General features: G+C 49.4%; 4 protein-coding genes and 1 non-coding gene across 8 annotated transcripts; 1 reads left to right on the top strand and 4 right to left on the bottom strand.

Annotated features, from left to right (window-relative positions):
- Positions 1 to 228: 228 nt before the first annotated feature.
- Positions 229 to 6353, bottom strand: wdr45b (WD repeat domain 45B). Of its 2 annotated transcripts, XM_040177080.2 has the most exons (10): positions 5826 to 6353; positions 4919 to 4993; positions 4642 to 4743; positions 4088 to 4175; positions 3873 to 3967; positions 3491 to 3681; positions 3309 to 3394; positions 2761 to 2862; positions 2553 to 2674; positions 229 to 1999 (listed from the first exon to the last, which is right to left on the bottom strand). In XM_040177080.2, exons 1-10 carry the CDS (start codon positions 5890 to 5892, stop codon positions 1893 to 1895), a joined length of 1035 nt encoding a protein of 344 aa, XP_040033014.1. In that variant the 5' UTR covers positions 5893 to 6353; the 3' UTR covers positions 229 to 1892. The 2 variants fall into 2 exon arrangements, with proteins under 2 accessions (XP_040033014.1, XP_077959113.1); XM_078102987.1 differs by having other exon boundaries at positions 3309 to 3681; positions 5826 to 6352.
- A 56-nt stretch (positions 6354 to 6409) lies between these two features.
- On the top strand, positions 6410 to 6482 carry trnar-ccu (transfer RNA arginine (anticodon CCU)). The gene has a single exon. It is a non-coding gene; the product is annotated as a tRNA-Arg (tRNA).
- Positions 6483 to 7488: 1006 nt separating this feature from the next.
- Positions 7489 to 12968, bottom strand: LOC120819563 (uncharacterized). Of its 2 annotated transcripts, none has more exons than XM_040177091.2 (7): positions 12493 to 12968; positions 11474 to 11676; positions 11051 to 11152; positions 10856 to 10951; positions 10600 to 10710; positions 9895 to 10018; positions 7489 to 9785 (listed from the first exon to the last, which is right to left on the bottom strand). In XM_040177091.2, exons 1-7 carry the CDS (start codon positions 12509 to 12511, stop codon positions 7795 to 7797), a joined length of 2646 nt encoding a protein of 881 aa, XP_040033025.1. In that variant the 5' UTR covers positions 12512 to 12968; the 3' UTR covers positions 7489 to 7794. The 2 variants fall into 2 exon arrangements, with proteins under 2 accessions (XP_040033025.1, XP_040033024.2); XM_040177090.2 differs by lacking the exon at positions 12493 to 12968 and adding an exon at positions 11861 to 12458.
- Positions 12969 to 14050: 1082 nt separating this feature from the next.
- LOC120819211 (uncharacterized) lies at positions 14051 to 19335 on the bottom strand. 2 transcript variants are annotated; one of them, XM_040176397.2, is made up of 7 exons: positions 18828 to 19335; positions 18311 to 18513; positions 18119 to 18220; positions 17934 to 18029; positions 17581 to 17691; positions 17367 to 17490; positions 14051 to 16604 (listed from the first exon to the last, which is right to left on the bottom strand). In XM_040176397.2, exons 1-7 carry the CDS (start codon positions 18847 to 18849, stop codon positions 14761 to 14763), a joined length of 2502 nt encoding a protein of 833 aa, XP_040032331.2. In that variant the 5' UTR covers positions 18850 to 19335; the 3' UTR covers positions 14051 to 14760. The 2 variants fall into 2 exon arrangements, with proteins under 2 accessions (XP_040032331.2, XP_040032332.2); XM_040176398.2 differs by having other exon boundaries at positions 17581 to 17688; positions 18828 to 19064.
- A 270-nt stretch (positions 19336 to 19605) lies between these two features.
- Positions 19606 to 24603, bottom strand: kdelr2b (KDEL endoplasmic reticulum protein retention receptor 2b). The gene is made up of 5 exons (XM_040176403.2): positions 23939 to 24603; positions 22854 to 22954; positions 22537 to 22695; positions 21693 to 21945; positions 19606 to 20810 (listed from the first exon to the last, which is right to left on the bottom strand). The coding sequence occupies exons 1-5, from the start codon at positions 24027 to 24029 to the stop codon at positions 20776 to 20778; spliced, it is 639 nt and encodes a 212-aa protein (XP_040032337.1). The 5' UTR covers positions 24030 to 24603; the 3' UTR covers positions 19606 to 20775.
- Between the last annotated feature and the right edge of the window lie 116 nt (positions 24604 to 24719).

Below are 24719 nucleotides of genomic sequence, written 5' to 3'. Positions count from 1 at the left end.
AATGAATGGTCATCGTTTAGGAATTAATTAATTTTTAATTTAATTTTCTTTAGGCTTGTGATTTTGCGGTTTGAATGCAATCGGTTTACAGAGCAGAGTTGCTGTAGCAGATAACAAAAACAAAAAAGGAGTTGGACTTATGGATCCTCTAAATGTGTTTATGGGGCCCTTAAAGTGCAACATTGACAAGGCTACGCTTGTCTCCCTCAGTACAACCAGGCAGACAAGTTTAACTGTAAAAGCAGATGTTACATTTTATTAACAAATTTAAAACACAGGTTTTTACAATCATCCTCCGTGTGTCAGACACAAGTTGGCTTTTCAGTTTGTGCCTCCGTGGTCGGTCGCCTCCGAGCGATGTGTTGGCTCAACAGAGCGACACCTGCAGACGCAGCAACACAAACCAGATGTGTTTGGAACCGAATCACCGGCAGTGCTGTCAATCGACGAGCCGAATGGGAACAGAGAGGAACATGTCATCATACGTGACCACGGTTCCACAGTGGGGGATCCACACAACACCTCTCCCATTTATGGGTGCTGGCTTTAACCAGCAGTCCCTGATTAGCAATGGCTAATTTTATCCGCTCCGCTAGGGGGCGGAGTGAAGGAGTTTAGAGAGACAAGAAAGTAATCATTTAAAAACAGCAAAAAGTACTGTAAGTGCGTTCTGGTTTGCACAGGAGGATTAGGGTTTTTGAAGCTCAGCCAATCAATCTTTTTGGGAAATGAGCTTGTTTGCGTTTTCGTAAAAAGTTGCATGGGAAGCTGAATATAATAGTAAATCTGAAGCTAAAGCTCGCAGTTTGTTAGCTTAGCATGAAGGCTGGAAGCCCAAGGTAAGCGTGGCTCCGTCTGCTTAGGGAGCATTTTCTTTGTTTGTGTGAGAAGAAGTGTGCAAACAATACAAGTTTAGGATGTCACTTCCAGTCAAAACAACCTGGATGATAATCCCTGTGACATCACCACCCAGAAGGTATATCGCCAAATAGAGGTGTCACCAACAGACAGTCAGACTGGCTGCTTCCAGCCTTAATGCTAAGCTAAACATGTAGCGTCATGTTTAGCATGCAGAGATCCGTGTCAATCCTCTCATCAAACTCACAGCACGAGAGGTAATAAGTTCTTTAAGTGCCAAACTAGTTCTTGAAGCTATTCTTCTGTTCAGGGAAAGAACACTGAACCTTCTCACGCTTTTAACCAAAATAAATTAGAGAAAACCTATTGCACAATGTATTGGGAAAAAATAAAGTTTAAAAAAGCACGAGGGAAACAAAAATTTGTATTATTCTGTACAGTTCTAGTGAATTAGATTCAGTCTGGCGCGTCGTGTTTATACAGTGGATAGAACGCTAAGCTAACGCTTCACTACGCAGAGTCAGTGACACGTTCCCTCATTCGGACTCTGCCAACACATAATATGGTACATTGGAGTATATGCACACAAACACACAAATGCATATATGACAACAATAACGTGTGCACACATACATATTCTCTCCAGTCTGCAGGCACTCCCTATAGTTTGGTTAGGTGGTGTTAGTCGACAACAATCTCAATACATGTAATCCGTCTAACCATCTGCATCATCTATGCGATTCAAAAATAACCCTCCTTCGGAAATTCCTCAGAAGACGTCGTAAAAATTGCCATCGTGCCGCTTTCTCTTTTCTGTAGCGCTTGGTTTGCGAGTCAATCCTCCGAAGAGAGCGGCTGTTGGTGCCTCCACCCGTCCGGCCTCCGCTGTGCGGGTCGGTGCTTCGCTCCCTTTGTCCTGCCCTCACGTGATGCTCCTTTTCACAGAGTCTGTCAAGACGAGAAGAAGAAATGCAGCGTGGGACCTTTCCTCCACAAAAAAAGGAGGGGTGTCAAGTCTCCACGTGGGTCAAAGGTCAGATTTTCTCGTCGGTCATTTCCAGGAACTGGGCGTACACGTCCCGGGCACACTCCCCTTTCTGGTTGAAGAGGAACTTGTAGTAGCTGCCGTCAGCACAAATGGCTGCAGAGAGAAACGACAGGGGAATAAAGGCCGGTCAGCACACAGCGGGGCGCCTTGTTGTCCTTGTGACGCAGCAGCTTAATGCAGATTGGGGAAACAGTCAGTTGGGTTCTTGTGTGCAAGTGAAGGGCTTGACGTTGACTCAGTGGGGGCGGACTCACAAACATGGGAACGACAGGATCTATGGATTAGCAATAGACAAAACGGTTCTTGAAGTCGCTCCGATGGCTTTTGTGACGACCGATCAAGACACTGAAGGATGAGTCACTCGCTATCGGCCGTCACAAAAGGAAGTCAGAGTCAACATATCGAATTGGGTAATAACGTTACGGCGTCTGAATAAGCGGAGCTCACTGGCGGGTTTGTATGCAACCTGTACGGTTGGGCTTCTCTGTTCTTAACAAACTCTACGGGGAGTCCAATATCAGTATTACCCATAGCAATGATGACATACTTCACAACCTGCAGCGGGTCCCCCTCCAATCAGTAAAACCTAGTTTGTGCCTTTGGTGGTCTGGGCTTGGGGGGGCAGAGGGAGGAACGCTGAACTCACCGATGACAGCGTTGGGCTCCGTCCCAAAGGCGCACACGCAGGGAGAGCCGGACGGGACCTGGAACTTGGAGAAGCTCCACTTGGAGCTGAAGTATTTGGGAAGAAAGCTGGCCGACGCCAAACTGGGGAGGAACACGACTCATTATCATGCGGCAGACTAGATTTGATCCGACGCGTTTGGGAAAACAAAACGTCGGTGTAGACTGACCTTGACTGTTTGTTCCTTTTGGGGTCCTCTGCGGCGAAGATGTGCACCGTGCCGTGGTCACTGGACACGCAGATGAGGGACGCGTCCTGGTTGAAGTTAATGCTGCGAACAACAGAACGAAACAATGACAACCAGGAGCTTTCCTGGGCCACACCTGCAGACTCATGACATTGCCTAATTTACTAAATTCATTTTCAGTCTGGGCACGGAGAGGTGGGGTCTCCACTCTGCTCTAAATGCAGCAGGAACCACAGCACGAGGCGCTGCTGAGCGACACGTGCATTCACGTCAGCTCTATTTGTGGCCAGTCGCTTTTGACAGGGAAAAAAAGTTGCCCAGGGTGTTTGGAAAGATTTAGCGAGAAAGCCGCGAGGTTGGCAACACGGGTTTGGAGTGAAAGGAAGCAACGTGCAGCCTGGACGTGCATCATGGACGTGCATCATGGACGTGCATCATGGACGTGCAGCCTGAGCGCGTCCACTTGAGCAGTCATGCTCCAGGCAACGCTGTTGTTAGAGATGTAGCCGGTGCTGGCACACGATGCTCACCAGTAAATGTTGGCAGCCTGAGAGCCTCGTCTCAGCTCCTGTATGAGCTGACCCGCGGACGTGTCGAAAATTCGGATCAGAGTACCCTGCAAAAAAAAACACACAACATGGATCAGACCCCGAGACGATGGAAAGCAACAACAAAAAAACAAAACCATCCCGTTGGCCTCGGCCCGGCTCACTTTCTCCGACGCCGTAGCTATTCTCGTGCCCTGCAGGTTGAGCGCGATGCAGCACAGCGCCCCCTCGTGGGCGGGGATATCCACCGGGGGCTTCTCCGTGTTGGCCAGGTCCACTATCTGCACGTGGCCCGAATGAGTCGCAGGGAACGCCAGCAGGGAGTTGTTGCTGTTGGGACACAGCACGCACAGACCTGAGGAGAGGGGGGGTCTGCTTAGGCACATTCATGCAGACTCACTAATAGCAATGCTCATGGTGAATGGACATCATCGTTCACACATCAACATCCTGTCTTAACTAACAGTCACAGCTACAGGAGCAATCTGGGGTCAAGTGTCTTGCACAAGGACACCAGCTGGGCCGGGGATCGCACGGCACACTGACCTTTGGGGTTGTAGCAGGTCTCAAACACATGCAGCTGATGGGGGTTGTGGGTAAAGGTGAAGACTTTGATCATCGAGTCCAGGACCACCACGATCCTGAGAACAGAAGGGTCTCATCAGCACAGCTGGGTGGTTCGGCAGAGACGTTAGCGTCTCCAGCTACACGCATTATTACACACTTGTTTAACGGTTGTGATGGCGACATTCTCTTTTCACCTGTCACGCCGAAGCTTCACGGCTTTGACTTCTGTTGAGAACTCAATCTCGATCACCGTCTTCTTCTTCAGGTCGTCCCAGATCATCACTAGAAAAAGAAACAGCAACATGAGCATAATCAAACACAGTGTGATATTCATCAGTTAAACATTGGCCAAGTTAAATAATAACTTAGAGAATACAATCCAGTCCCCGACCATGACAACATAATAATATAATTATTTTGACCTGCGCAGTGATCTCGGCCTGTAGATCATTGAAGGTATTGCTTTTAACGATAAACATAATGACCTTGTTTGCCACACAGTCTACTGTTTTGAGGTGTGTGAAGCATCCTGTCAACTTGAAGTTGCAGACAATCATTTTTCCCCCGTCAAACTAACTACCTACTGAAGGCAAGAGAAACTAAACTGTGTCCGACTTTTAAAATTAGGATGTTACAGGTCTGCAGACACGCTGAAAACAGGGAATACAAGGCGTCGTTTGTCAGGAAAGAATCCCGACTCAACACAAACATTACCGCTGATAGTGTGGGGTAAAAAAACCAAACATACCTTTGTTGGTTGGGTACTTTGGCTTCTTTCCTCCTCCCACTAGTGCTAAATAGTTACACCTGAAGAGCATCTCCACGTGGCCGACCCCACCCTCCAGGAACTCTGAAAGTCAACATCATCGACGGTGAATATGAAAAAACAACAAGCTGCCTCTTTGCTGAAGGCGTCAATCACACAGACTTTCTTCTGTACTTCGGTGCATTCTCTTCGTTTTGCAGAGGTTGAAATCTCAAGTACTCCCACGATCGATGGCCCCCAACGCGAGTGACGTCGTTACCTTGTTTCTCCTTCTCCTTGAGAGGATCCGTGTTGTACACACGGAAGCCGTTCTCCATCCCACAGGCGAAGCACCCTGAGGAGACAAACGATCACACACACAACTGTTTACAATGACAAATAACCGCACGGTCACACGGGACGGCGGCTGCCACATCACGTCCCTTCTTCAGCGGACCAGACGAGCTCTCTGGTCACGTGTACGTCAAACTACCGCCGTAGTTGAGACGGAGCTAACGGGAGGCTAGCCGACAAATAGTTTGCGTGTAACTGACGTTACACAGCCGGTAAAATGTAATGTAGGTTTGGGAGAAAAGATAACTATGAAAACTACATTTACGTCGGACACTGAATACTAACGCAGACAATGGCCAGCAGCAAACACCATGTTAGCCCAGTAGCAGAGTTCAAACTTAGCCTAGCAAGCGGTTATCTAGCTAGCTTAGCCATCGGTACCGCTGTCCGGTAACGTCAGATAGATGGAGTTATTTCCCCCGGCTAACGTTACGTCAGTAACCACGTTACCAACACACGGTTTAGTGAGCACCTACACGCGTATGTCTTAACGACATGACACGTGTGTGACGTTAGCGGAGTTGTCAGTTGGTTGAAACAGAACATGCTAACGTTACGTTAGCTGACGTAGTTGGCCGGCTAACGCTAAAGCCAACTTAACAATCGGTACTTTCGGTTAAAGTGGCTGTTGGTACTCGTGAAGAGTTACCAATGTACTGCATAGCGTCTTTAGAGTTAGACTACAACAATCCTAGAACACGTCAAACTATTGGTATATACGGTTGTGCTTAATTTGTCCTTTGGGGAGGCGTCCGTTTGGCAATGTTAGCTTCGCATTAACGACGATGACAATTCAGCTAAAAACAAAAACAACCGACGGCTCCATTTCTTACCGTTATCCTGGTTGAAGCCAGCATAAAGGAGCCCATTCCCGTGAGGATTAGACGGTAGTAGATTCATTATTTCAACAAACGAAAGCCAAATAACGTAAATCCTACAGCGGCTTGCTGGAGAGCTAACCGGCTAACGCTACCATCCCTCCGGAGCGAGCAGGAAAAGCACTGAGGCTGGAGGCTGGATCCCAGTCCTTCGTCCCCCGGGGGAAACGTCCGTGCACCGTTATTTGATCTGATGCTTATCGCGGAGACTGTTCAATCTTCACTAATGTGTTTGAAATAGAGCGAATGTTTTGCGACAAGCACTGGTTGGAGAAGGGCTGTAATCAGCCAAACTTCCCGTTATCGATGATTGGATTGACGCTTCCGGTGGACCGATGTTCTGTCGTAAATTAATCCTTACTGCAGAGACGGTTAAGTGACCGGAAACTATTACATTTTTTGCCAGGGTTTTAAAAAAGAAAGTGAGCCTTTTGTGCTTAGCGACGTGGCATGTCACCTGAACACACACAATTTAACTCTGTGGACCGGCCAATTTATTTATGGTATTAATAGAATTGGTGCACTACGATAGACAAGCAGCCCCAGTGGCCTAATGGATAAGGCACTGGCCTCCTAAGCCAGGGATTGTGGGTTCGAGTCCCATCTGGGGTGAAATATTTTAGCACCATCACCAAAACACCGTGTTTTTGCCGTTGCGATACATCTTATTTTCATAATTTTATTTTTGAATTGATTGAAATGATGAAATTTTTTTATATCGTTTAATATAAATAATATAGTTAAATAATAGCAATTATTCGTCACAAGTCAGCTAAATTATTGGATGAAATTAATTTATAAAAAGGTATGTTTGGAAAATGATTGCATTGTTAGTTGAATAAAAGTAATTTACTACTTGGAGAAAAAGGCACATTTTTAGTGCCTGTGTACTCCTGCCAGCCATGTCTGCAACAAGCTGCAATAATGTTCCACCTTAGAACCAGTCTGTGCTCTTCGATGTTTATAATCTTGTGAAGCTCATCATCTACATCCGAGGTCAACTACCAGCACTTGGGTTTTGAACATGTTACGCATGTTTATCTTCCAGCTACATGATCCTGCTCCGAAGATGAAAAAAGATGAGTCAGCTCGGCACATGACTCGTATGTGTGGTTTCCTGTTTGCAAACATTCCACTTTACACCGGTGACCAGTGAAACACATTAAGCCCAGATCACAGATTAATGTATCCATCTCCTTGTGCTCTGTAAAACAGACGTGTGTTGAGCTCCTGCACATCAGCAGTTATGTTATGTAGTTACTTCCGTGGCGTAAAAATGCATGAAGTTGGAAAGGAAACAGCTGAAGACTACTGGTGCATCTGGCAGGAACCAAATTAAAGGCCATCTAGTTGTTGAGGATTGTCGATGTCATTAGGTAACCGAAATATTAACAAACAAATGCATGATTACCAATACATAGTTACATTGTTTATCATTTTTGACCAAATCCCATTATATTTTATGTTACAAAGAATCCATTTGGTTGAAATATGGCATGGAAACGTGTTCTGGAGAGCTGCATTCCCTGCATCAGGCCAAAAAATGTAGATACACAGAAACAACGCAGAGCAACTCAATGCCCCTAAGACCACATGAATAACCTCACGATGGAGCAAATTGAATGCCTAATGGAATCAAATGTTCAATTTATTCAAGAAAAGAAGTCAATTCCCAAAGGAATGAAGGGTTATATTGTTTATACATACAAATATTATGTAGAACTACAGCAAACATTTCTGTAAAAAATACAAAGTTACATTATATTCTTCATAATGCACTATACAATTACACAGTTCCCAACAACACACGCTGCGACAGCGACGTGTGGAGGACGGCGGCGCTCTACTGGAACGCCTGGCCTTCAACCCGCCACCTCGGGGCGGGGGGGGGGGAACGTCTGCAGGCCGACGCCCCCTGCGCCTACTACGCGTGAACGAGTCTCCTGTGTCGCTTCAGGCCGTGCAGGCTGGAGAAGCCTTTGCTGCACACCGTGCACACGTACGGTCTCTCCCCGGTGTGCGTGCGCATGTGCAAGGTGAGGAAGCACGACTGGACAAAGCCCTTCTGGCAGACGTTGCACTTGAAGGGCCGCTCCCCCGTGTGGTACCGGCGGTGGATCTTCAGCTCGGCGGCCGAGCGGAAGGACTTGTCGCAGTCGTCGCACTTGAAGGGCCGCTCGCCCGTGTGGATGAGCGTGTGGCGCACCAGCGCGTCCTTGCCGAAGAAGCCCTTCCCGCAGAACTCGCACGGGAAGCGCAGCCCCTTGTGGTGGAAGTTGTCGTGCTTCAGCAGGCACCTCCGGGACGTGAAGGTCTTGCCGCACTGCGCGCACGTGAACGTCGGCACGGGCTTCTCCGACACCGGCTCGCCCGAGTGGTGCACGCGCTCCACGTGCCGCGTCAGCGTGACGCCGTGACGGAACTTCTTGCCGCACTCCCAGCAGAGGAACGGGTACGCCTTGGTGTGCTTCTTCTGGTGCTCCACGAGGTCCGAGTACGAGCGGAAGCGCTTGCTGCAGTGGGGGCACTGGAAGGGCTGGTAGCCCGTGTGCTTCCACTCGTGCCGGATGAAGCGCTTCAGGCTGGCGAACGTGGTCAGGCAGTGCGTGCAGGTGAACGGCTCCACGGGGTCGTGCACGTCGATGTAGTGCTTGTGCAGGGCCTTGAACACGGGGAAGTTCTCCTCGCAGCGGTTGCACTGGAACGGCGTGTGCGACTCCTTGTGCATGGCGAGCGCCTCGGGGTCGCGCACCAGCTTCGTGCACACCTCGCAGTACAGCGGGTTGTGCGTCTGCTTGTGGGACTCCAGCGTCGACTTGTACTTGAACGCCTTGTCGCACTCGTCGCAGCGGAAGCAGTGCTTCACGTCCTCCGGCTGCTCCGGGTCCACCTGCTGCTCGTTGTAGCAGATGTTCCGCAGGTGGAAGCGGAAAGTCTGTTTGCACTTGAACTCGACGCTGCAGTGGGGACAGTAGAACGGGCCCTCCAGTAGGCTCTTCTCCTCGGGGCTCTTCTGTCCCGACTCCTTGGAGGAGCCCTCTAAAGAGGCCTCGCCGTCGGGGTCTCCGTCTGCGTCGGGCCGCCGCCCCCCAGCGGCGGCCTCGCCGGATGACTGTTCGCCCTCGTCCGCCGCAGCCTCTTGCTCCTTCGCCTTCCTGCCGGGCTTCGCCTTCGCCTGATTGGGGCACCTGTGCTGCTGCAAGCAACGCAGGCTCTTGTAAAACCTCTTGCACGCGGGACACGAGTACGGCAGCTCCCCCGAGTGGCGGATCATGTGGCGCTCCAGGAACTTGGCGCGGCTCACCACCGCGCCGCACACCTTGCACGTCCTCTCGTCCAGGTCGTTGCTTTTGGCCGGGGAGTCGGCACACTTTTCGGGGCTGCCGTCGGCGCCCTGCGTCTTTCCCGACCGCCTCCACTGCGACAGGTACCGCTTCATCTTGAGCCCGCGGTTCTTTCGCACGGGCCTCTCCCACGCCACGTCGAAGTCCGGGTCCTCCTGCTTGCCCTGCACCTCGTAGTCCTCATCGTCGGGCCGCTTCTTCTTCCTGCCGCGTTTGTTCGGCTTCTTCTCGGCGCCGTCGAGCACCGTCACCTGGCCGTCCTCGCCGATCATCAGCGTGCCGGACTGGTCGTAGTTGTGGTCGTCTGCCGCGTCGCCCTCGACGCCCTCCGCGGGGTCCGTGACCACCACCGCGTCGGTTTCCGCCTTCACCCCGCGCCACTTGGCTTGCGCACCCTCTCCGGAGTGCTCGGCTCCCTCCGGGTACGCCCCCTTGTTCTCAGACTCCACCTCCATCTCTGTGCACACCGTGTACATGAGGCCGCTCTCCGCCTGGTCGCTGACGATCAGGACTCGTTCTACGGGGGGGAGGCACAGGGCCGACAAGATGCCGCTGTCCACAATGTACGATTCTGAAGAGAGGAGATCAAAAGGGATTCGGTTGAATCGGTCATTAACAGAAAATAAAAAGCCACACATATTCAGGACAATAAAAGCTCATAAAAGTCCCGAGCAGCTCACCAATGTCTTCCAATTGGCCGAGGTCCTTCTGAGTGTCCAGCAGGGCTTTGAGCTCCTGAGGTCGAGCAAACGTCTTCATGCAGTCGCTGAGAACCGATGAGGCGTCGCTGAGCAGAGAGGCAATCTGCCAAAGACAAGAACCAGGATGAGGGACACGGCGCTGGGATTTCCAAAAGGAAAAACATATGAAATGCCCGTCTGTGGCGTATTTGAATGTCTAATACAGGTAGATGAAATCCAGCGTTCTGATTGGTTGAGAGTGAGTCATGGGTGCATTATTGAGCGATTATGTACAGTTCTGTTCACACTGATCCAAGTGTTGCTCACTTAAAGTAACAGGTTAAATTTTGCGCGACCGTTAGTTGACATTTTAGCTCAGTGGCGATCGCCGAAAAAACACCAGGAACAGCAGCGATGAACGATTTGGGGCAAGGCGAACTTTTGCGACCGAACAATTCAGGTGGACGTCATGAGCGATGTGAATGAATGAGACGGTGCGGGACCCGATGGTTTACGTGCAGGTACGGGACTATTTGCCTCCAGACTACTGAAATGCGATACACAACGTTTTGTGGCTACAACTATTTTGTGCTGAAAGGCAGCGATTTACTTCGTTGGGAACCGTAAAAAGCAATGAGGTACTATTGGACCTCATTGCTTAAATAAAGCAGAGAAATAGAAGTACGATTGGATATTGAAGTCTACCTGTTGGAGAGTTTGGGTGGGAAGAAGCTTCTCCAGTCTGGACAGAAACAGCCACATCAGTGTCTGGATTGCTTTGTCGTATGTGGGGCCAAAGTCTCCAGGGAAAACATCCTGGGACACGGGGGAAAACAACAACAACACACTCCTCAGGCTTTGGGCAAACAGCAGTGTGTCATGAAACACAACATACGTTTTCTCCTGTTAATGTAAACTTAGTCAATCTCCCTTAACAAAGGGCCGATAGTCAGAACATTACCTGGAAGAAGTTTCTTCTCTCCTCAGGATCTCTCAGCAGACTTTGGACAAGGCCCATGAATTGGGAGTCTGAAACGTCTTGTTCTGCATTATCGGTCTACAAAAAAAAGAAAGCATTCAGAATTACAGATCATTACAACCCAAATTACAGACTTCTACATTACAAATATAAAACCAAACCACTTCTAGCCATCACCTCCACATTCCACAGAGACTTGAGGTTCTGCATTCGGTCCAGATGTGGCTGGATGATGTGGGGCTCAGCAGTCTCCTCGGAGCGACACAGCTCCAGGATCAGCTGCAATCAGAGCACCAATAGAACGAACCAGTGACTGATGGGTCAAGAACAACCACCGTTACCGAGATTGATGAACACGTCCCACGGACTTCTTTAGTTATACACTCCAGCTGCAAAACTCAGTGGCGCGAATGAGGAGATGGTTTTGTTTGTTCAACATACTGGTGGTATGGAAGGGGGCCGATAAATGATCCACAACAATGACACGCTGTCAACTTGAAAACTGCTGTTCCATCCTCCACGTGGTCCCTCACATTGAATATACAGATCGTACAGGCTACGGCAACTTCTTCTGCAAAAACAATCTCAGCTCTTCCTCACCCGCGCCCGTAGACCCAAAATGAGTTCGGCTCGCTGCCTCGTGGAGAGGAGTTGAGGTACCATCTCTGTGACCATGTACACAAACTCCTCCAGCAGCCCATAGTCCGACACGATCTTCTGCTCCACCGTCTGCCAGATGGCCGCGGAGACCAGCCGGATGGGCGGGACGAGGAGGCGCAGTGCGGAGAGGGGAAGGGACGGACCTGCAGGCGGGACACACGGAGAAATGTTAGATCAACGTCACACTGAGAAGATGCGATCTTATAAGACCGCACGAGTTCACCGCGCTGTCACTGGACATGAATGCTTCCCAGAATGTCGCCTTTCCACAGCTGGAAGGGGTTCGCGAGGGGAGCCGTCTGCCTGCACGGACGCCACGTGACTCACGTTGTTGCTTCGAGTGGAGCCGGCGTGGAGAATATTTGTTCTTGGAGTCAACCGCCTTCATTCCCGGACCTTGTTTTGACTCGCCAACCTTTGTCGCACGGATCGTCCTTCGGCCTGACTGTAATACTGCGGCCTCAGATTACCTCCGTGTTAAAACCAGGACTGCGGCATTCTAAGTCAAAACCCGGTGTCATCTCCTGAGACAGGATGCAAACCCGTCCATTTCCGGGATATAACAATTCACATCATATAACATGTCATCATAAAGCAGTGGCCCTCACACAGGGCAAAAAGATCACCCACCCCCCCACACGCACTTGGTAACGTGTGTAACCAGCAGAGACCCTCCGCGTCAACGAGACACAGAGTTCCTCGAAGCTAGCTTAGCTAGCTTTAGCTCAGATAGCACAGTCAGCCCGATAGCACGAAAGTGACACTTCATGGACGTAACGACACTAACTCAGCCCCGCTGAGCTGAAGCGTGGAAGCCCGAGTGACACTTAAAGGCGCCACGGGGAGCGTTATCTGGAAAAGTGAACTGTTAGACCGTAACAAAGTTAGCAAACGCCTTCCCGCGCGCGGGCTCCGCTGCGGCCTAGCCAAACAAAAAGCCGAGCTAACCGTAAACTCACCAGCAGTATCTCCGTCCATTGTGCGTGTTCGCTGCGGTTACATTACCGTCCGAGGGAACAATGTGCGTCTCTTGACCGAGGCCAAACCAAATATTTTCAAGACAGTTGCGTTCAGGAGACCGATATCACACAGGGATCTTTGTGCGTCGACGCTAGAGTTGCGTTCCGTCCGGAACAACAATCCGACAAGAACCAGCGACCTTTGATGAGTTCCGCTTCTTCCTTCTTTACCTCCTCGTTGCACATGCTAATAATCGCTGTATATCAAGTGCATCTACTATATTTAAATAAAGATAAAAATGATCCTCCTACACTTAGCGTGAGTTTCACTAACTTATGGTTGAAATGCTCTTATTGCACGTCGCTTTGGATGAAAGCGTCAGCTAAATGACGTGTAATGTAACTAATTTAATAGTTGAATAATCACATCCTGAGTGTTTGTTGATACATAAGGAGTCCGGTGGGACCAGGGGGGTATTCCAGAAAGCGGGTTATGTGAAAACTCAGAGTAAGTTAACCCTGAGATGAGGGAAACTCTGAGTTATCCGTTCCAGATAGAGCGGTAACTGAAACTCTGAGTCAATCACCATGGTAACAGACTCTGAGTCAATCACCATGGTAACAGACTCTGAGTCAATCACCATGGTAACAGACTCTGAGTCAATCACCATGATAACAGACTCCGAGTCAATCACCATGGTAACAGACTCTGTGAACATCACCTGCTCGCTGGCAGGTTTACTCAGAAACAGAGTTTCTACCTGTCTCCTCCCACATGAAGAAAGCTGTAGACATGGATTGCCTGTTCCTACCGAATCCAATTGACATCGAAGCCTTCGTGATTCGAAATGCTTTACGTCGCGAGAGAGTCTTCCTACCCAGGTTAGACGTTTTATCATTTCCAGAGGAATTTCTGTTAGCACGCTACCGCTTTACTGGTAACTAGGAAACATATGGACGACATGTAATTCCTACAGTTCCACATACAGATTTAACATGGTATTGACTGAAAATCTCACGGTTTCAAGATGTGCTGTGGGTTGGTGATGCCCAACCATGTTCTGTTCAAGGACAAGAATGTGCTAGTTAGCCATTATCTACGCTCATCACTTTAGTCTACATGTCAAACTCCAAACTCCACACTAGAATGTGAATGGGCAGAGCACTGCCAGTAGATAATATTAAGACACATTACTTTTAACTACCATCTGAGGCAAGATCTGAGTATCTGCAGGGTTTACAACTGTGCACATGACACCATCTACAACTGTTGGGTGGGTGGATATGTATTAATTAAAAAGTAGGCTATATATATATATATATATATATACACACAAATACACTCTATACATTGTTAATGTGGTAAATGGCTATTCTAGGTGGAAACTTCTGGTTTTGAATGAAATATCTACATCGGTGTATAGAGGCCCATTTCCAGCAACTATCACTCCGGTCTTCTAATGGTACATTGTGTTTGCTAATTGTCTACATTTCAAAAAATGTGTCTGTAAGTGTCTCCTTAGTGGGATATTAAGTGAAATAAAGTGTAAAAACAACATTTTATTAGGGGTTTGATTTACTATTTCAAGTAGCCACTGAATTAATATTTACTTAGTCCATTAAAGACAATGAATTAAAATTAAAGTGAGATGCAATCATAGCAATATATGTCATACCTTTTTTAACTGTATTTTCATATTTTCATTTTTAGCTGCTTCCATGTCCTTTTTTCCCCTGTTGGATTGCACCATATATCAAATCAGATTACATTCCTACTTATATTAACTATAGACTGTGACGATCTTACGGTAAAATGTTATGTCAATGGAACAGTACATTCAAACTTGACACGTTGACTCGGGCAGCGATTTTTCCCCACGCAGTCTCTCTCTCCTTCGCTGCTGCAGCTGTGTTGCATTTGCGGCGAAATACGTGCTCATACTCACCGTAGGCCTGCAGAAGGACCTGCAACTCCATCGCAGTGAAATAGCTCTTTAATTTACTGTTGTCATGGTGACTCGTGGTATCGGGGCTCCATCGATGATGGCTTTTTATAATCGTTTTAAATTTCAAATGATAATAAGTGTTATATATACACACACACACACATTTAATATAAACATATGTATATTATATACTATGCAGATATAATCCTATAGATAAAAATGGCATTCATAAGGTTTCCTCGAAGTTCACAATCCGTGCAGAAAATGATGATACGATTTCAATGGTTGGAACTTCGTACGTCAACCCGCCGCCCAACGCGGGTCAACGCGCTACGAATGAGTGGACAAGTTTCTTGTGTCTCTCCATGCTGTAGCGCTTGGGGAAAGCCTTGTTGCAGAAATGACAGACGAAAGGCTTCTCCCCCGAGTGTATCTTAGCGTGCGCCTCCAGATGACACACCTTTATGAAGCCTTTGCCGCAGACGTCACATCTATGGGGCCTCTCCGTGCTGTGGTGCACCAACACGTGCCTCTTCACTTCAGACGCCGACCTGAAGCCCTTGTCGCAGTCGGGCGCCGTGCATCTGAAAGGCTTCTCGCCCGTGTGGATCAGTTTATGCCTCGTCATCGTCGACGCCGAGACCATCTTCCCGCAGTACGGACACGGGTGGCGGAACAACTCGCGCAGGTGTTTGGTCTTCTGGTGTTTCTTCAGGGACCCTTTCTCCTTGAAGGACTTCTCACACTCACTGCAAGAATACTTCTTCTCGTCGCGAGAGTCTCCGTGGATGAAAGTCAGGTGCCGCAGCAGGTTGGACCTCTGGGAGAACGTCTTTCCGCACTGCGCGCACAGGTAGGGCCTCTCCCTCGTGTGGACCCTCTGGTGGGACGCGAGGTCCGCGTCGCTTTTGAACCCCGAGGGGCACAGGGCGCACCGGAACGGCAGGCGGCCCGTGTGCTTCCACTCGTGGGCGATCAAAGCGCGCAGCTCGGCCACCGCCGCGGGACAGTGGCTGCACTGGAACGGCTTCCTGAGCTTGTGGATGTTCTCGCAGTGGCGAAGCAGCGGCTTGAACAGGGCGAAGGTCTCCTCGCAGCGGTTGCACGCAAAGCGGGCGTGAGAGGCCTTGTGCCTCGCCAGCGTCGCCGCGTCCCGCAACACCTTCCGACACGCGGGGCAGTAGAGCTCGCTGTGCGTCCGTCCGTGGCGCTCCAGGGACACTTTGTGGCCGAACGTCTCGCCGCACTGGCCGCACGGGAAGAGGTTCGCGGACTCGCCCGCCCGCTGCCGGCCGTACTCGAAGCAGGTCCGGTTCAGGTGCAGCCTCAGCGAGGACAGGAGCTTGAAGCGGCTGTCGCAGCAGGGGCAGGCGTAGTCGCCGGCGGGGAAGTGGCTCTTCATGTGGGCCCTCAGGCTCGTGCTCACCGGCTCGTTGCAGATGAAACACTGGACTTTCCGAGCCTTCTTGGGGGCGCCGCTGCTGGCAGCCGGCACCTCCTTAGGCTCCTCGTTGGAATCCCCTTCGGCAGAGCTACCGCCGGGAGTCCCAGGCGGAGACTCGTCACCCGAGTAGTTGGACCACGAATCGGCCGCGCTGACACTGCCGGCGGCCTCGCGGTCGGAGTAGTACGACCACGAGTCGTCACTGCAGTCGTTGATGGGAGCCATGTAGGACTCCTCCTCCTCCTCCTCGTCAGACACGTGTGGAAGAGCCCGACCGGAGGCTTTCGTTTTCCTGCAGACAGGCGGGACCTCTTCACAAAGACCTCTTTTCTCCTCCATCAGAATCCTTTTCATCCTCAGGCCTCTGTTGGCTCTGGCAGGGCGAGTCGGCGGCGCCACGTCCAGCCTTCTCAGCGGGACGTGGCATTGTTTCAGAAGCTGAGAAGTGTTGTCGGCTTGACCGTGAACGCGGCCTGCGTCTTCTTGATGGCTTGTAACATCTCCCAAAGGCCCCTCTGATCCCTTCTGCCCGGGAGCCACAGCAGATCTGTCAACATTTATCCGGCTTGACTGATGTTCGGCGGTTGTGTCGCGAGACAAGGTCAAAGGTCCTTTCTCCAAAGTGGCGTCCCACACTTTGGCTGGTGGCTTATCGGTCAGGGTTCCTTCTTCAATGGTGAGTTCGAGAGCTGAAATAATGCAGGCGCCATCCAAGGAACCATCTGAAAGGAGGAAAAAAAGGAATGGTGACTAAAAGTCGAAGCTGTACAAAGTACAAACGTTTTACAAATAGTAAGTCTGTGTCCATCATTCACAGAGAGCTTCGACTCGTCAAAGATATTTGAAACAGTGCTCATTTATTTTGTTTGATGTGTGTTTTTTTTACCTCTGGCATAAGAAGCGAAGTACACGGAGCGAGCCGAAGCATCCCGAGCGCGGGCTGGAGGCCCCCCAAATACATTCTAATCACTTTGAATCATTTCATTTTCCCAAATGTGCTTTTACCGTTACCTGCTGGGAGTATAAAGCTGTTGGAAAATGTCACAAGCGACCGTTATCGGTCTCTGACCCGGCTCCTCCACGTCCCTGAGCAACACACAACCCCACCTGCTCCCTGTGAGCGACGGCTTAAATGCACCAACAATTCCCCATAAAATGGCTTCTTCTTCATCCACATAAATCCAATATTATTCTAGTCCTGGTTTGGTCTCCAGACAGTAACTGCTAATGGGAATTAGGCCCCTGTGATGCGTGATAATAGCCACATCACTGCAAGTCAAACCTTTCACATCACAGCCATGTGCTCCACTAATATAAAACATGAGGACTAGAGCGACCTCAATGGGTCACTGCCTCAAGGATATACAAGTTCTTCAAAGAGGGTAATTCATTAAGGAGTAATGGGCATTTCTTTGATTGAAGCACTGGCGACGGCTGAGCTGGCTACAGAGGTTATAGAGAGGAAGCGGGAACCAGAGGCTTGCCATTATGATCCGGGGGGCTCAGGTCTCTGTGATACTGCAGCAGGGTTCTGAGCTCCTGGTGCCGGGACACAGACTGCATACATTCCTCAAGAACCGACGAGCCCTCAGCGAACACGGAGGAAACCTGAAGAGAAGGAAAGGGGTGAAAAAGGACTTCGGACCTTCATCAACAGGAGGTTGTGTTGGAAACATTTCACGCGTTTTCATGTTGTACCTGCTGGAACGTTTGAAGAGGAAGAAACTGTTCCAGTCTGCACAGAAACATCCGCATCAAGGCGCGGAGTGCGTCATCGTAGGTGGGACCGAACGCTTGAGGGAAAACCTTCTGAAACATACCGAGGGTCTCACATTGAGGAAAACAGGCCAGTACGAGAATAAATACGATTTAAGAGAGAGTCATTGTATAGAGAGCCAGTCATGCGATAATGTATTACACAGTAATGATATATAGACATTGTGGTTACACATGAACAATAGCGCCGTCAGAGGAAGGTTTGATGGTTTCAAATAAATTAAAACCTTGTGTTATTTATTAAACAGAGTCCGAGGAGCAACATTAACACAGACCTGATAAAAGTTTTCCCTTTCGTCACGATTTTTCAGCAAGTTGTTGACTAGATCCAGAAATTTGGAGTGTTGAACGTTCAGAGTTGTGGCACTGCCCTGTGGAAAATGACACGGACATTAGGAAAAAGGGGGAAAAAGTCAATTACATTATAATTAAACAAAGCAACGCCACAAAGCCAACTCACGTCTATTGCCAACGCCTCCATGAGCACCTGCACCCTCTCCAGGTGTGGCTGAACAAGCCCAACGTCGGCAGGAGATTGGGCCTGACAAAGCTCCAGGATCAGCTAAACCCGCGGGGCAAAGAGAAAGAACTAAAACCCACGACCCCGGTAACAAATACTGGTTGTTAATGATCGACCTCTGCTCCTCCTCACCCGTGCTCTCAGGCCCAGGATGAGCTGAGCCCTCTGGCGCCGGGTGAGCAGCTCTGGAACCACGTCCGTAACCACGGAAACAAACTCCTCCAGCATCCCGTAGTCGGACACGGCTCCCTGCTGGACGCTCTGCCAGATGGCTGCCGAGACCAGTCGAATCGGCGGCACCAGGAGGCGCAGGGCAGCGAGGGGAAGAGGAGGGCCTGCGTGCAAACACCAGCACACGTTGCTGGTGTGCCCACAGGCGAACATATGCAATGGAATGAAAGCGGAATACCCGGAAACCTCGTTGACGCATGTTACGATGCTTAAAGAACAAAAACCACACAGCGCTTAAACAGAATACTGTCACGTATTCAACGTCTTTTAGTAACACGCTTAGGGGAGGGAGAGCACCGTCTCTGTGCACACGCAGGTCGCCGTTTAGCATTCCCTCAGGTGAGTTAGCCCGCGTTAGCTACAAGCCGAACTTAAGCCAGTGACAGCGATGACATGGTGAATAACTGGTCTTAATTACCCTGTGCTGTTCTATACTCCATCCTGTTTACGCAGCGCACTCAGACAGGCCGAGGTCAGGGGTCACTGGAGAAATCCCCCGCTGGATTCGAATAGTGAAACATGTCACCTCGGGACACCGATTCCTCACCACTTCACCTCTGCGGAATTCACGAGGAGACAACCGCGGTGTTTAGAGAATGCCGCTGCGCTTCCACTAAGCTACGTGGTTAGGATGAGACGGGAGACGCGTGTTAGTGACGTCAGTCTGCAGCGGCGAGATATAAACATTGCCACCGCAAGGAATTGTGGGATTGAATGATCTCCTTTCCTTTGGTACAGGAAAGTCCAGTGGTTCCTATGCCAAAGGAGCTAATTAAGGAAGCGTTGAAGCTCCTTTCCTTGGCATTTAGATAATTCGAACAGCTGTCATCATGGCGGCCACGTACAGTACTTCTACACACTCGGGTAATTTCACTCAGGAACCGTCCCAACTCCTTCTCCCCGTCCGCCTCACTTCCGCCGAGGAGGCTGTCGGAAAGGGGGAAGGAGACGTCTTTCTGGTTTTCCTGCTGCCAAATTATATGGACACCACCGCGTTATTAGTTTTTTTATTGTAAATATAAAAAAAAAAAAAAAAGAATAAAATGAGTAAACACTAAACAGCCTTTTCTTTTTAAACTTGGGCCGAGGATCGATTGCCTCCAAACGGCTCTCAACATGGCTGAGCCCTAACAAGCACAGTGCACCAGCACAGACGCTCTTTAACCCTCATTGTAACCACAGCAGTGACACAAATGTTTCCCATAACAGCTTTATTCGTGGTAGCAAGATCATGCAAAAGCTCTGGCAATAAATGAAAAAGGAAACTTGGAGTGAAGCAAATGTGTCTCGAGAACTATTTGATTAAAACTACGTTAAGCAGGACCTCGCTCCTGCGCAAAAGGTGAGCTTTCATCCTGCCGTAGAAAGTATGCACAACTAGTTGCTCTATTCATTGGAAGCCAGGAGGAAGATATAAACGTTAACATACATCTGTGTCTGAAAGAAAAGCCAAAGAATTTTATCTTGAGATGATTCAAACATCACCAGAGAATTCTCTCTGACCTTTACAGGGCTGAGATGGATGAGCTGGGCAAAGATGTATATTTACAGGTAACGTGTGTGTGATGTCCTCACCGGGTAATAAACGCAATGTTGAAATGAAGAAAGCCATTTACAACGACGTGCATCCTTCCCAACCATTTACTGTCAATCACACAAAAGCAACTCATATCAGCCAATTTGGAAGGCTTTAGAAAAAAAGAAGAAGAATATTTTCATTTCTGGAAGAAGAGTTAAATTGTGGCATCTACAATGAATTTCTACTCTACCAAATGCACGGGAAACTAAAACAGACAGTCTTTATACATGGAAACCCAGAGTGGTCAAAAACAAAGCAGAACATCATTCGATTCGGATTAGTTAAATTCCTCCCCAATTGAGTCAGGAATGAAAAACAAAGCACATTTATTCTGATTGAAACGCTATTACATACGCTTGCATCAATATCCCACCACAAGAAGTCCGCTTCAATATCATACAATGCCAGATCAAGGCAATTTTACATCTTCATCTCTTTTTCACCAATGTACACAAATGTAGTACATTTTTTGTCCACATTTTTCTGTAGAAAAGAAATTGTGTTTTTTTCTTTTTTCATCCTTTATACAGAGTATTAAAAAAAAGTTAAGGCAAGATGCATCAAACAGAAATCCTAAAAGGCCACGGACCGGCCACTGCAGGGTTCTGATCCCGCTGATTGCGGATGGGAAGAAGGTGCAGCCGGTCGCTCTCTGTCTCAGGCATCTTACACTTGGGACGAGGACGAAGCAGTGGGGGTGGAGGGGGGGCTTCAGAGGCGAGCAATACCTCACCTCCTCCCGTCCCGTCCCCCTCTATGAGTCTCCCAAAGCACTCCTCTTTGGCACTTAAGCCGGCAGACTCAGCTTCTTTCCTTTCAGCACTGAAACGAGAAGCGACATCATGATGGACGTCAGCATGCACAACAGCCAGAAAACAGACTGATCCAGCTGACGTTTCATACCACTGGCTTAAATCGTCTAGGAGCGATTCTACTAAGGGTGTTTGTTTCTCACACTTTTAATATCAAGCGATAAAAGTCCAGCGTTTCATGAAAAATCAACATCTTGTAGAAGGGCTGTTGAAATAATATTTCATATTATAATTCAAGGAATTGAAATGTTATTGTTGATACTTGATTGATTCAGCAGGAACACTGAGATTTAGCGACACTTAGTGGTGAGTTTTAATGGAGCGTTGAACCCCTCGGCCCACCCCGGTCTTTCTAAACGAGGGTGGCCCTCAAGCAGAGAGGCATCTTCAGGATTGTGTTTCTACAAGGAGCTACTCAGATCATTTACAGATAAAATCAAAAACAGGATTAACGAAGATGTTCCCAGAGCAGCAGAGTCACTACATAAAGTTAATAATATCTCAATGGAAAGTAACGTTGGTGTGAAGATTAGATGGTATCAGTAACTCCATCTGACCTCTGCCCTGTTCGTCTTGGACAGCAGAGCAGTTTACAAGAACAAAGACAAACGGCCTCCGTTGAAGCTGAAGTTGAACTCTGCTTGTCGAACACGTGTTTTGATAAGGTACAGGCTTTTTACTTCTAAATATTTTATTATTATTATTATTATTAGGCATACAGAAAGTAGTTTGGTTCACTGAACTGTGTCCAATGTCGCCACATGTGTCAGTCTGTGTGAAGTAGCTCAGACGGAAAGACAGATGTGCGCAACAGTGCGATATGAAACGAAAAGCCCAAACGCCAACGCCGCCCCCCAAAGAGAGTCTCCGAGGAGAACGCAGCAGCACTCACCTTTCGTGACATACAAATAGAAGAAGTCGCAGTAGAGGATTGTCTGTACGACCCCGGCAACGATGGCAATCATGTCGAAGAATCCCTCGAAGTAGAACCTCCATATCCAGTTGAAGAGGTAAAGGGCTCTGTAGAGTCCCAGGAAGAACAGGTAGTGGGTGGTGATGGTCTCGGCCTCACCGGTCTTGCTGATCATGAAAAGCTGCGGCAGGATGGCCACCGACTCCAAGTAGATGGAGAAAGTCCACAGGATCTGGGCCGAACAGAAGAGGGAGCAGAGGGTTGGTGGGAGAGATAATGGGAGGCTGATGTGTGAGAGGGAAACAGGGCTGATGTGCGCGGACTCAATTAAAATACTTTTACATTTACTTATTCCAGAGGAGCTGCATCATCCTCAACTGAACTAAAAGGATCTGTGCATCAACGTGTGTATGAGTGTGTGTGTGTGTGTGTGTGCAGCATTTAACAGCTGCAAGCGTAAACATTGAATATGTGTCCTTTCCTTTACGTTTACGTGAATGACGTCAGACCACAGGAGGTAGAAATGGACCTAAACTTGCCTGGAGATGCAACATCACAGACACGTCTATGCGTCATGTTTTATTGTCATTAATCCAACTCCTGGACATAAGTTAGTAAATGAAGTGAGTCAGTGAGAGAGAGAGAGTGCCTACGAATGGTGGAGTGCAGAGCATGCTGCTTAGATTACTGTGGACCAGTTAAATCTCGCTCCCTTAGGAAAGAGTGGCGGTGCTTTTGAGCGCAGAGAAGGAATGGAGGAATAATGAAGAGCCACCTAGAAGCTTTCTTATAAAACCCAGTGTGCCTGTGCAGTGTTGCTGACCTCCAGGGGAGAGAAGTCGTGGTTCACCAGGAAAGCCAGGCCCCCGACCGGGACAACCAGGAACTCCACTCGGAACGTGTCGTGATTCCCGTCATATGTGGCCTTGAACTTGAGGTAGATCAGGTAGACGGTTGCGTACGCGCACCCAATGTAGATGACCTGAAAGACCCAGACAACGTTACCGGTTGGATACTCACTTGCCGCAGCGGGCACCGGCCTTCTTGAATGACAATCTCGCGTGGCCACCCTTTGGCAAACAGGCGTGTCGGAGTGGAGCCCACGGTTCAAATACAGGAAATGAGTGCGAGCGTGTTCACCTTCATGCTGGTGTTGTAGAGCGAGATGAAGGCGGTGAGCAGGTCCAGGTAGCGAGTGGTGAACACCAAGGCAAACAGGACTTGACTCTTTCCGGAAATACCTGTGAGAAGATACCAGATCACATTTTTCATATCGGTATTTCCTCTGTGGTTAAAAGGACGACGCGGCGTCCACTGAGCCGCCCCATTGATGTCAAACTTAAAACACCCACTTGCCAACATAAATAGTGATTGAGTGCAGCCGGACTCACACAAACTGCCTCGCTGTTCTCTAGTGCCTCCTAACAACTTATCCCGGTTCCTGTCCTCGGCCAGTGCATCGTCAGAAGCCACTGAGTAATCTGGTTTCATGACCTTTGACCGTCGGCTGAGCAGCGGGACAACGCAGCAAAGCGTCCCCGCGATAACGCAGCGTGCGGCGGTCTGAGCGACCTCTCGGGACCGTGCGGGTCATAATCCAAACGGATGCAACCGGACTCCATCAGACTCCATCGCGGACTTTGCATTTCCCACTGACAGCGCGTGAGCTCCCGGTGCTGCCACGTCAGAGGGGACACGCTGGGCTAACGCGGCGTACGTATACACACACACACACACACACACACACACACACACACACACACACACACACACACAGTTGAAAAGGACGAGGCCCCACATGTCAAACTAACATCCGCCTTGGCCCTCCGGGTGCCCTTTGACCTTTGCTCCTGACCGACGCCGTTGCTGGGCCCGCTGCGCAGTGAAGGCTAACGTCAGCTAGCAAGAAGGTTAGCGGCTGCTAGCTGGACTTCACGGGTGTCTCGTCTTCCCGACTCGAGCATTCGTCAAGTTCACCGCCGCGTTGACCCGCGTTGACCCGCTGGCCTGTGAGTGGGAGTGACCGCGGGTGTCACAAAGGGAGGCTGTCTTGTTTAAGGTAGCGTCAGGGATACTTGCCAGCCGGCTAACGCTAATAGCTAATGAGCTGACCGAAGAAGTTACACACTAGACTTTTGTCACGTGTAGTCGAGACGAAGAGACTTACGTCTGTGCTAAACGGAAGCTCGCGCAAACTGCAGAGATGGACGACTAATCTCACTTACCGGCACAAGACCTGGTTTTCCATATTTTCAGCAGCAGGATGATGATGGCTGCTAGGTGGGAGAGATCGCCGGTTAGCCTGAAAATGTTCATGTTTGCGGAGCTCCAGCAGAGGTGACCCGATGAAAGAGTCTACAAAGAGCTCAGTTTGTCTGTGATGACGATCAATTAACGATCCGACGGCGCTGAATGACACCGCGACACCAAAATAGACTGGCTTCAGAAGATGGGAAAATGGCGAGCTATGCGCGACGTGGCTCGGGGACGTGTCCAAGACGACGGTAGCCAATGGTAGACGGGCCCCGCGCTGCGCTCAGCCAATCAGGAGAGAGGGACGCCTCATTTGCATAAGTTATGCTACACGAGTGCTGCGTCCACGCTCCGCGTGAAACGCAGGAGATACGAGCTTCATCTTTCGGCTCTACGGTGAACACGTACAAGGAAATGCGACGAGGAAACTCCCTCCGGCTGTGTGCATAAAATACACGACACACTCAGGCTACAATTTAAACTAAAAGGAAACGTAGTTTGTCACAGAAGTGCCAACAGGTTACAACGGGACGCCTTTAGTCCTCTTCCAACGTCTTTCGCCAGTTCACTGCAGGTGCTTCGATGAGCATGACCGCCCTTCATTCAGCACCGAGTCAACGGGGAAGCGTTCAGTTGTGTACTTCAAGGGGAGTGGGGGAACCCGGTTCCGGTGGGGTCCCTAGAGACCCCTCAACTCTGCCACAAACCAGTCTCTAAGATAGTATGAACCATTACACAGTGGCATGGATACAT

The sequence above is a fragment of the Gasterosteus aculeatus genome, chromosome 5 (genome assembly GCF_964276395.1).
Source record: "Gasterosteus aculeatus chromosome 5, fGasAcu3.hap1.1, whole genome shotgun sequence".
Lineage (NCBI taxonomy): Eukaryota > Metazoa > Chordata > Actinopteri > Perciformes > Gasterosteidae > Gasterosteus > Gasterosteus aculeatus.
The sequence above is the reverse complement of the archived record's forward strand: the minus strand, read 5'-3'. Positions and strand labels throughout refer to the sequence as shown.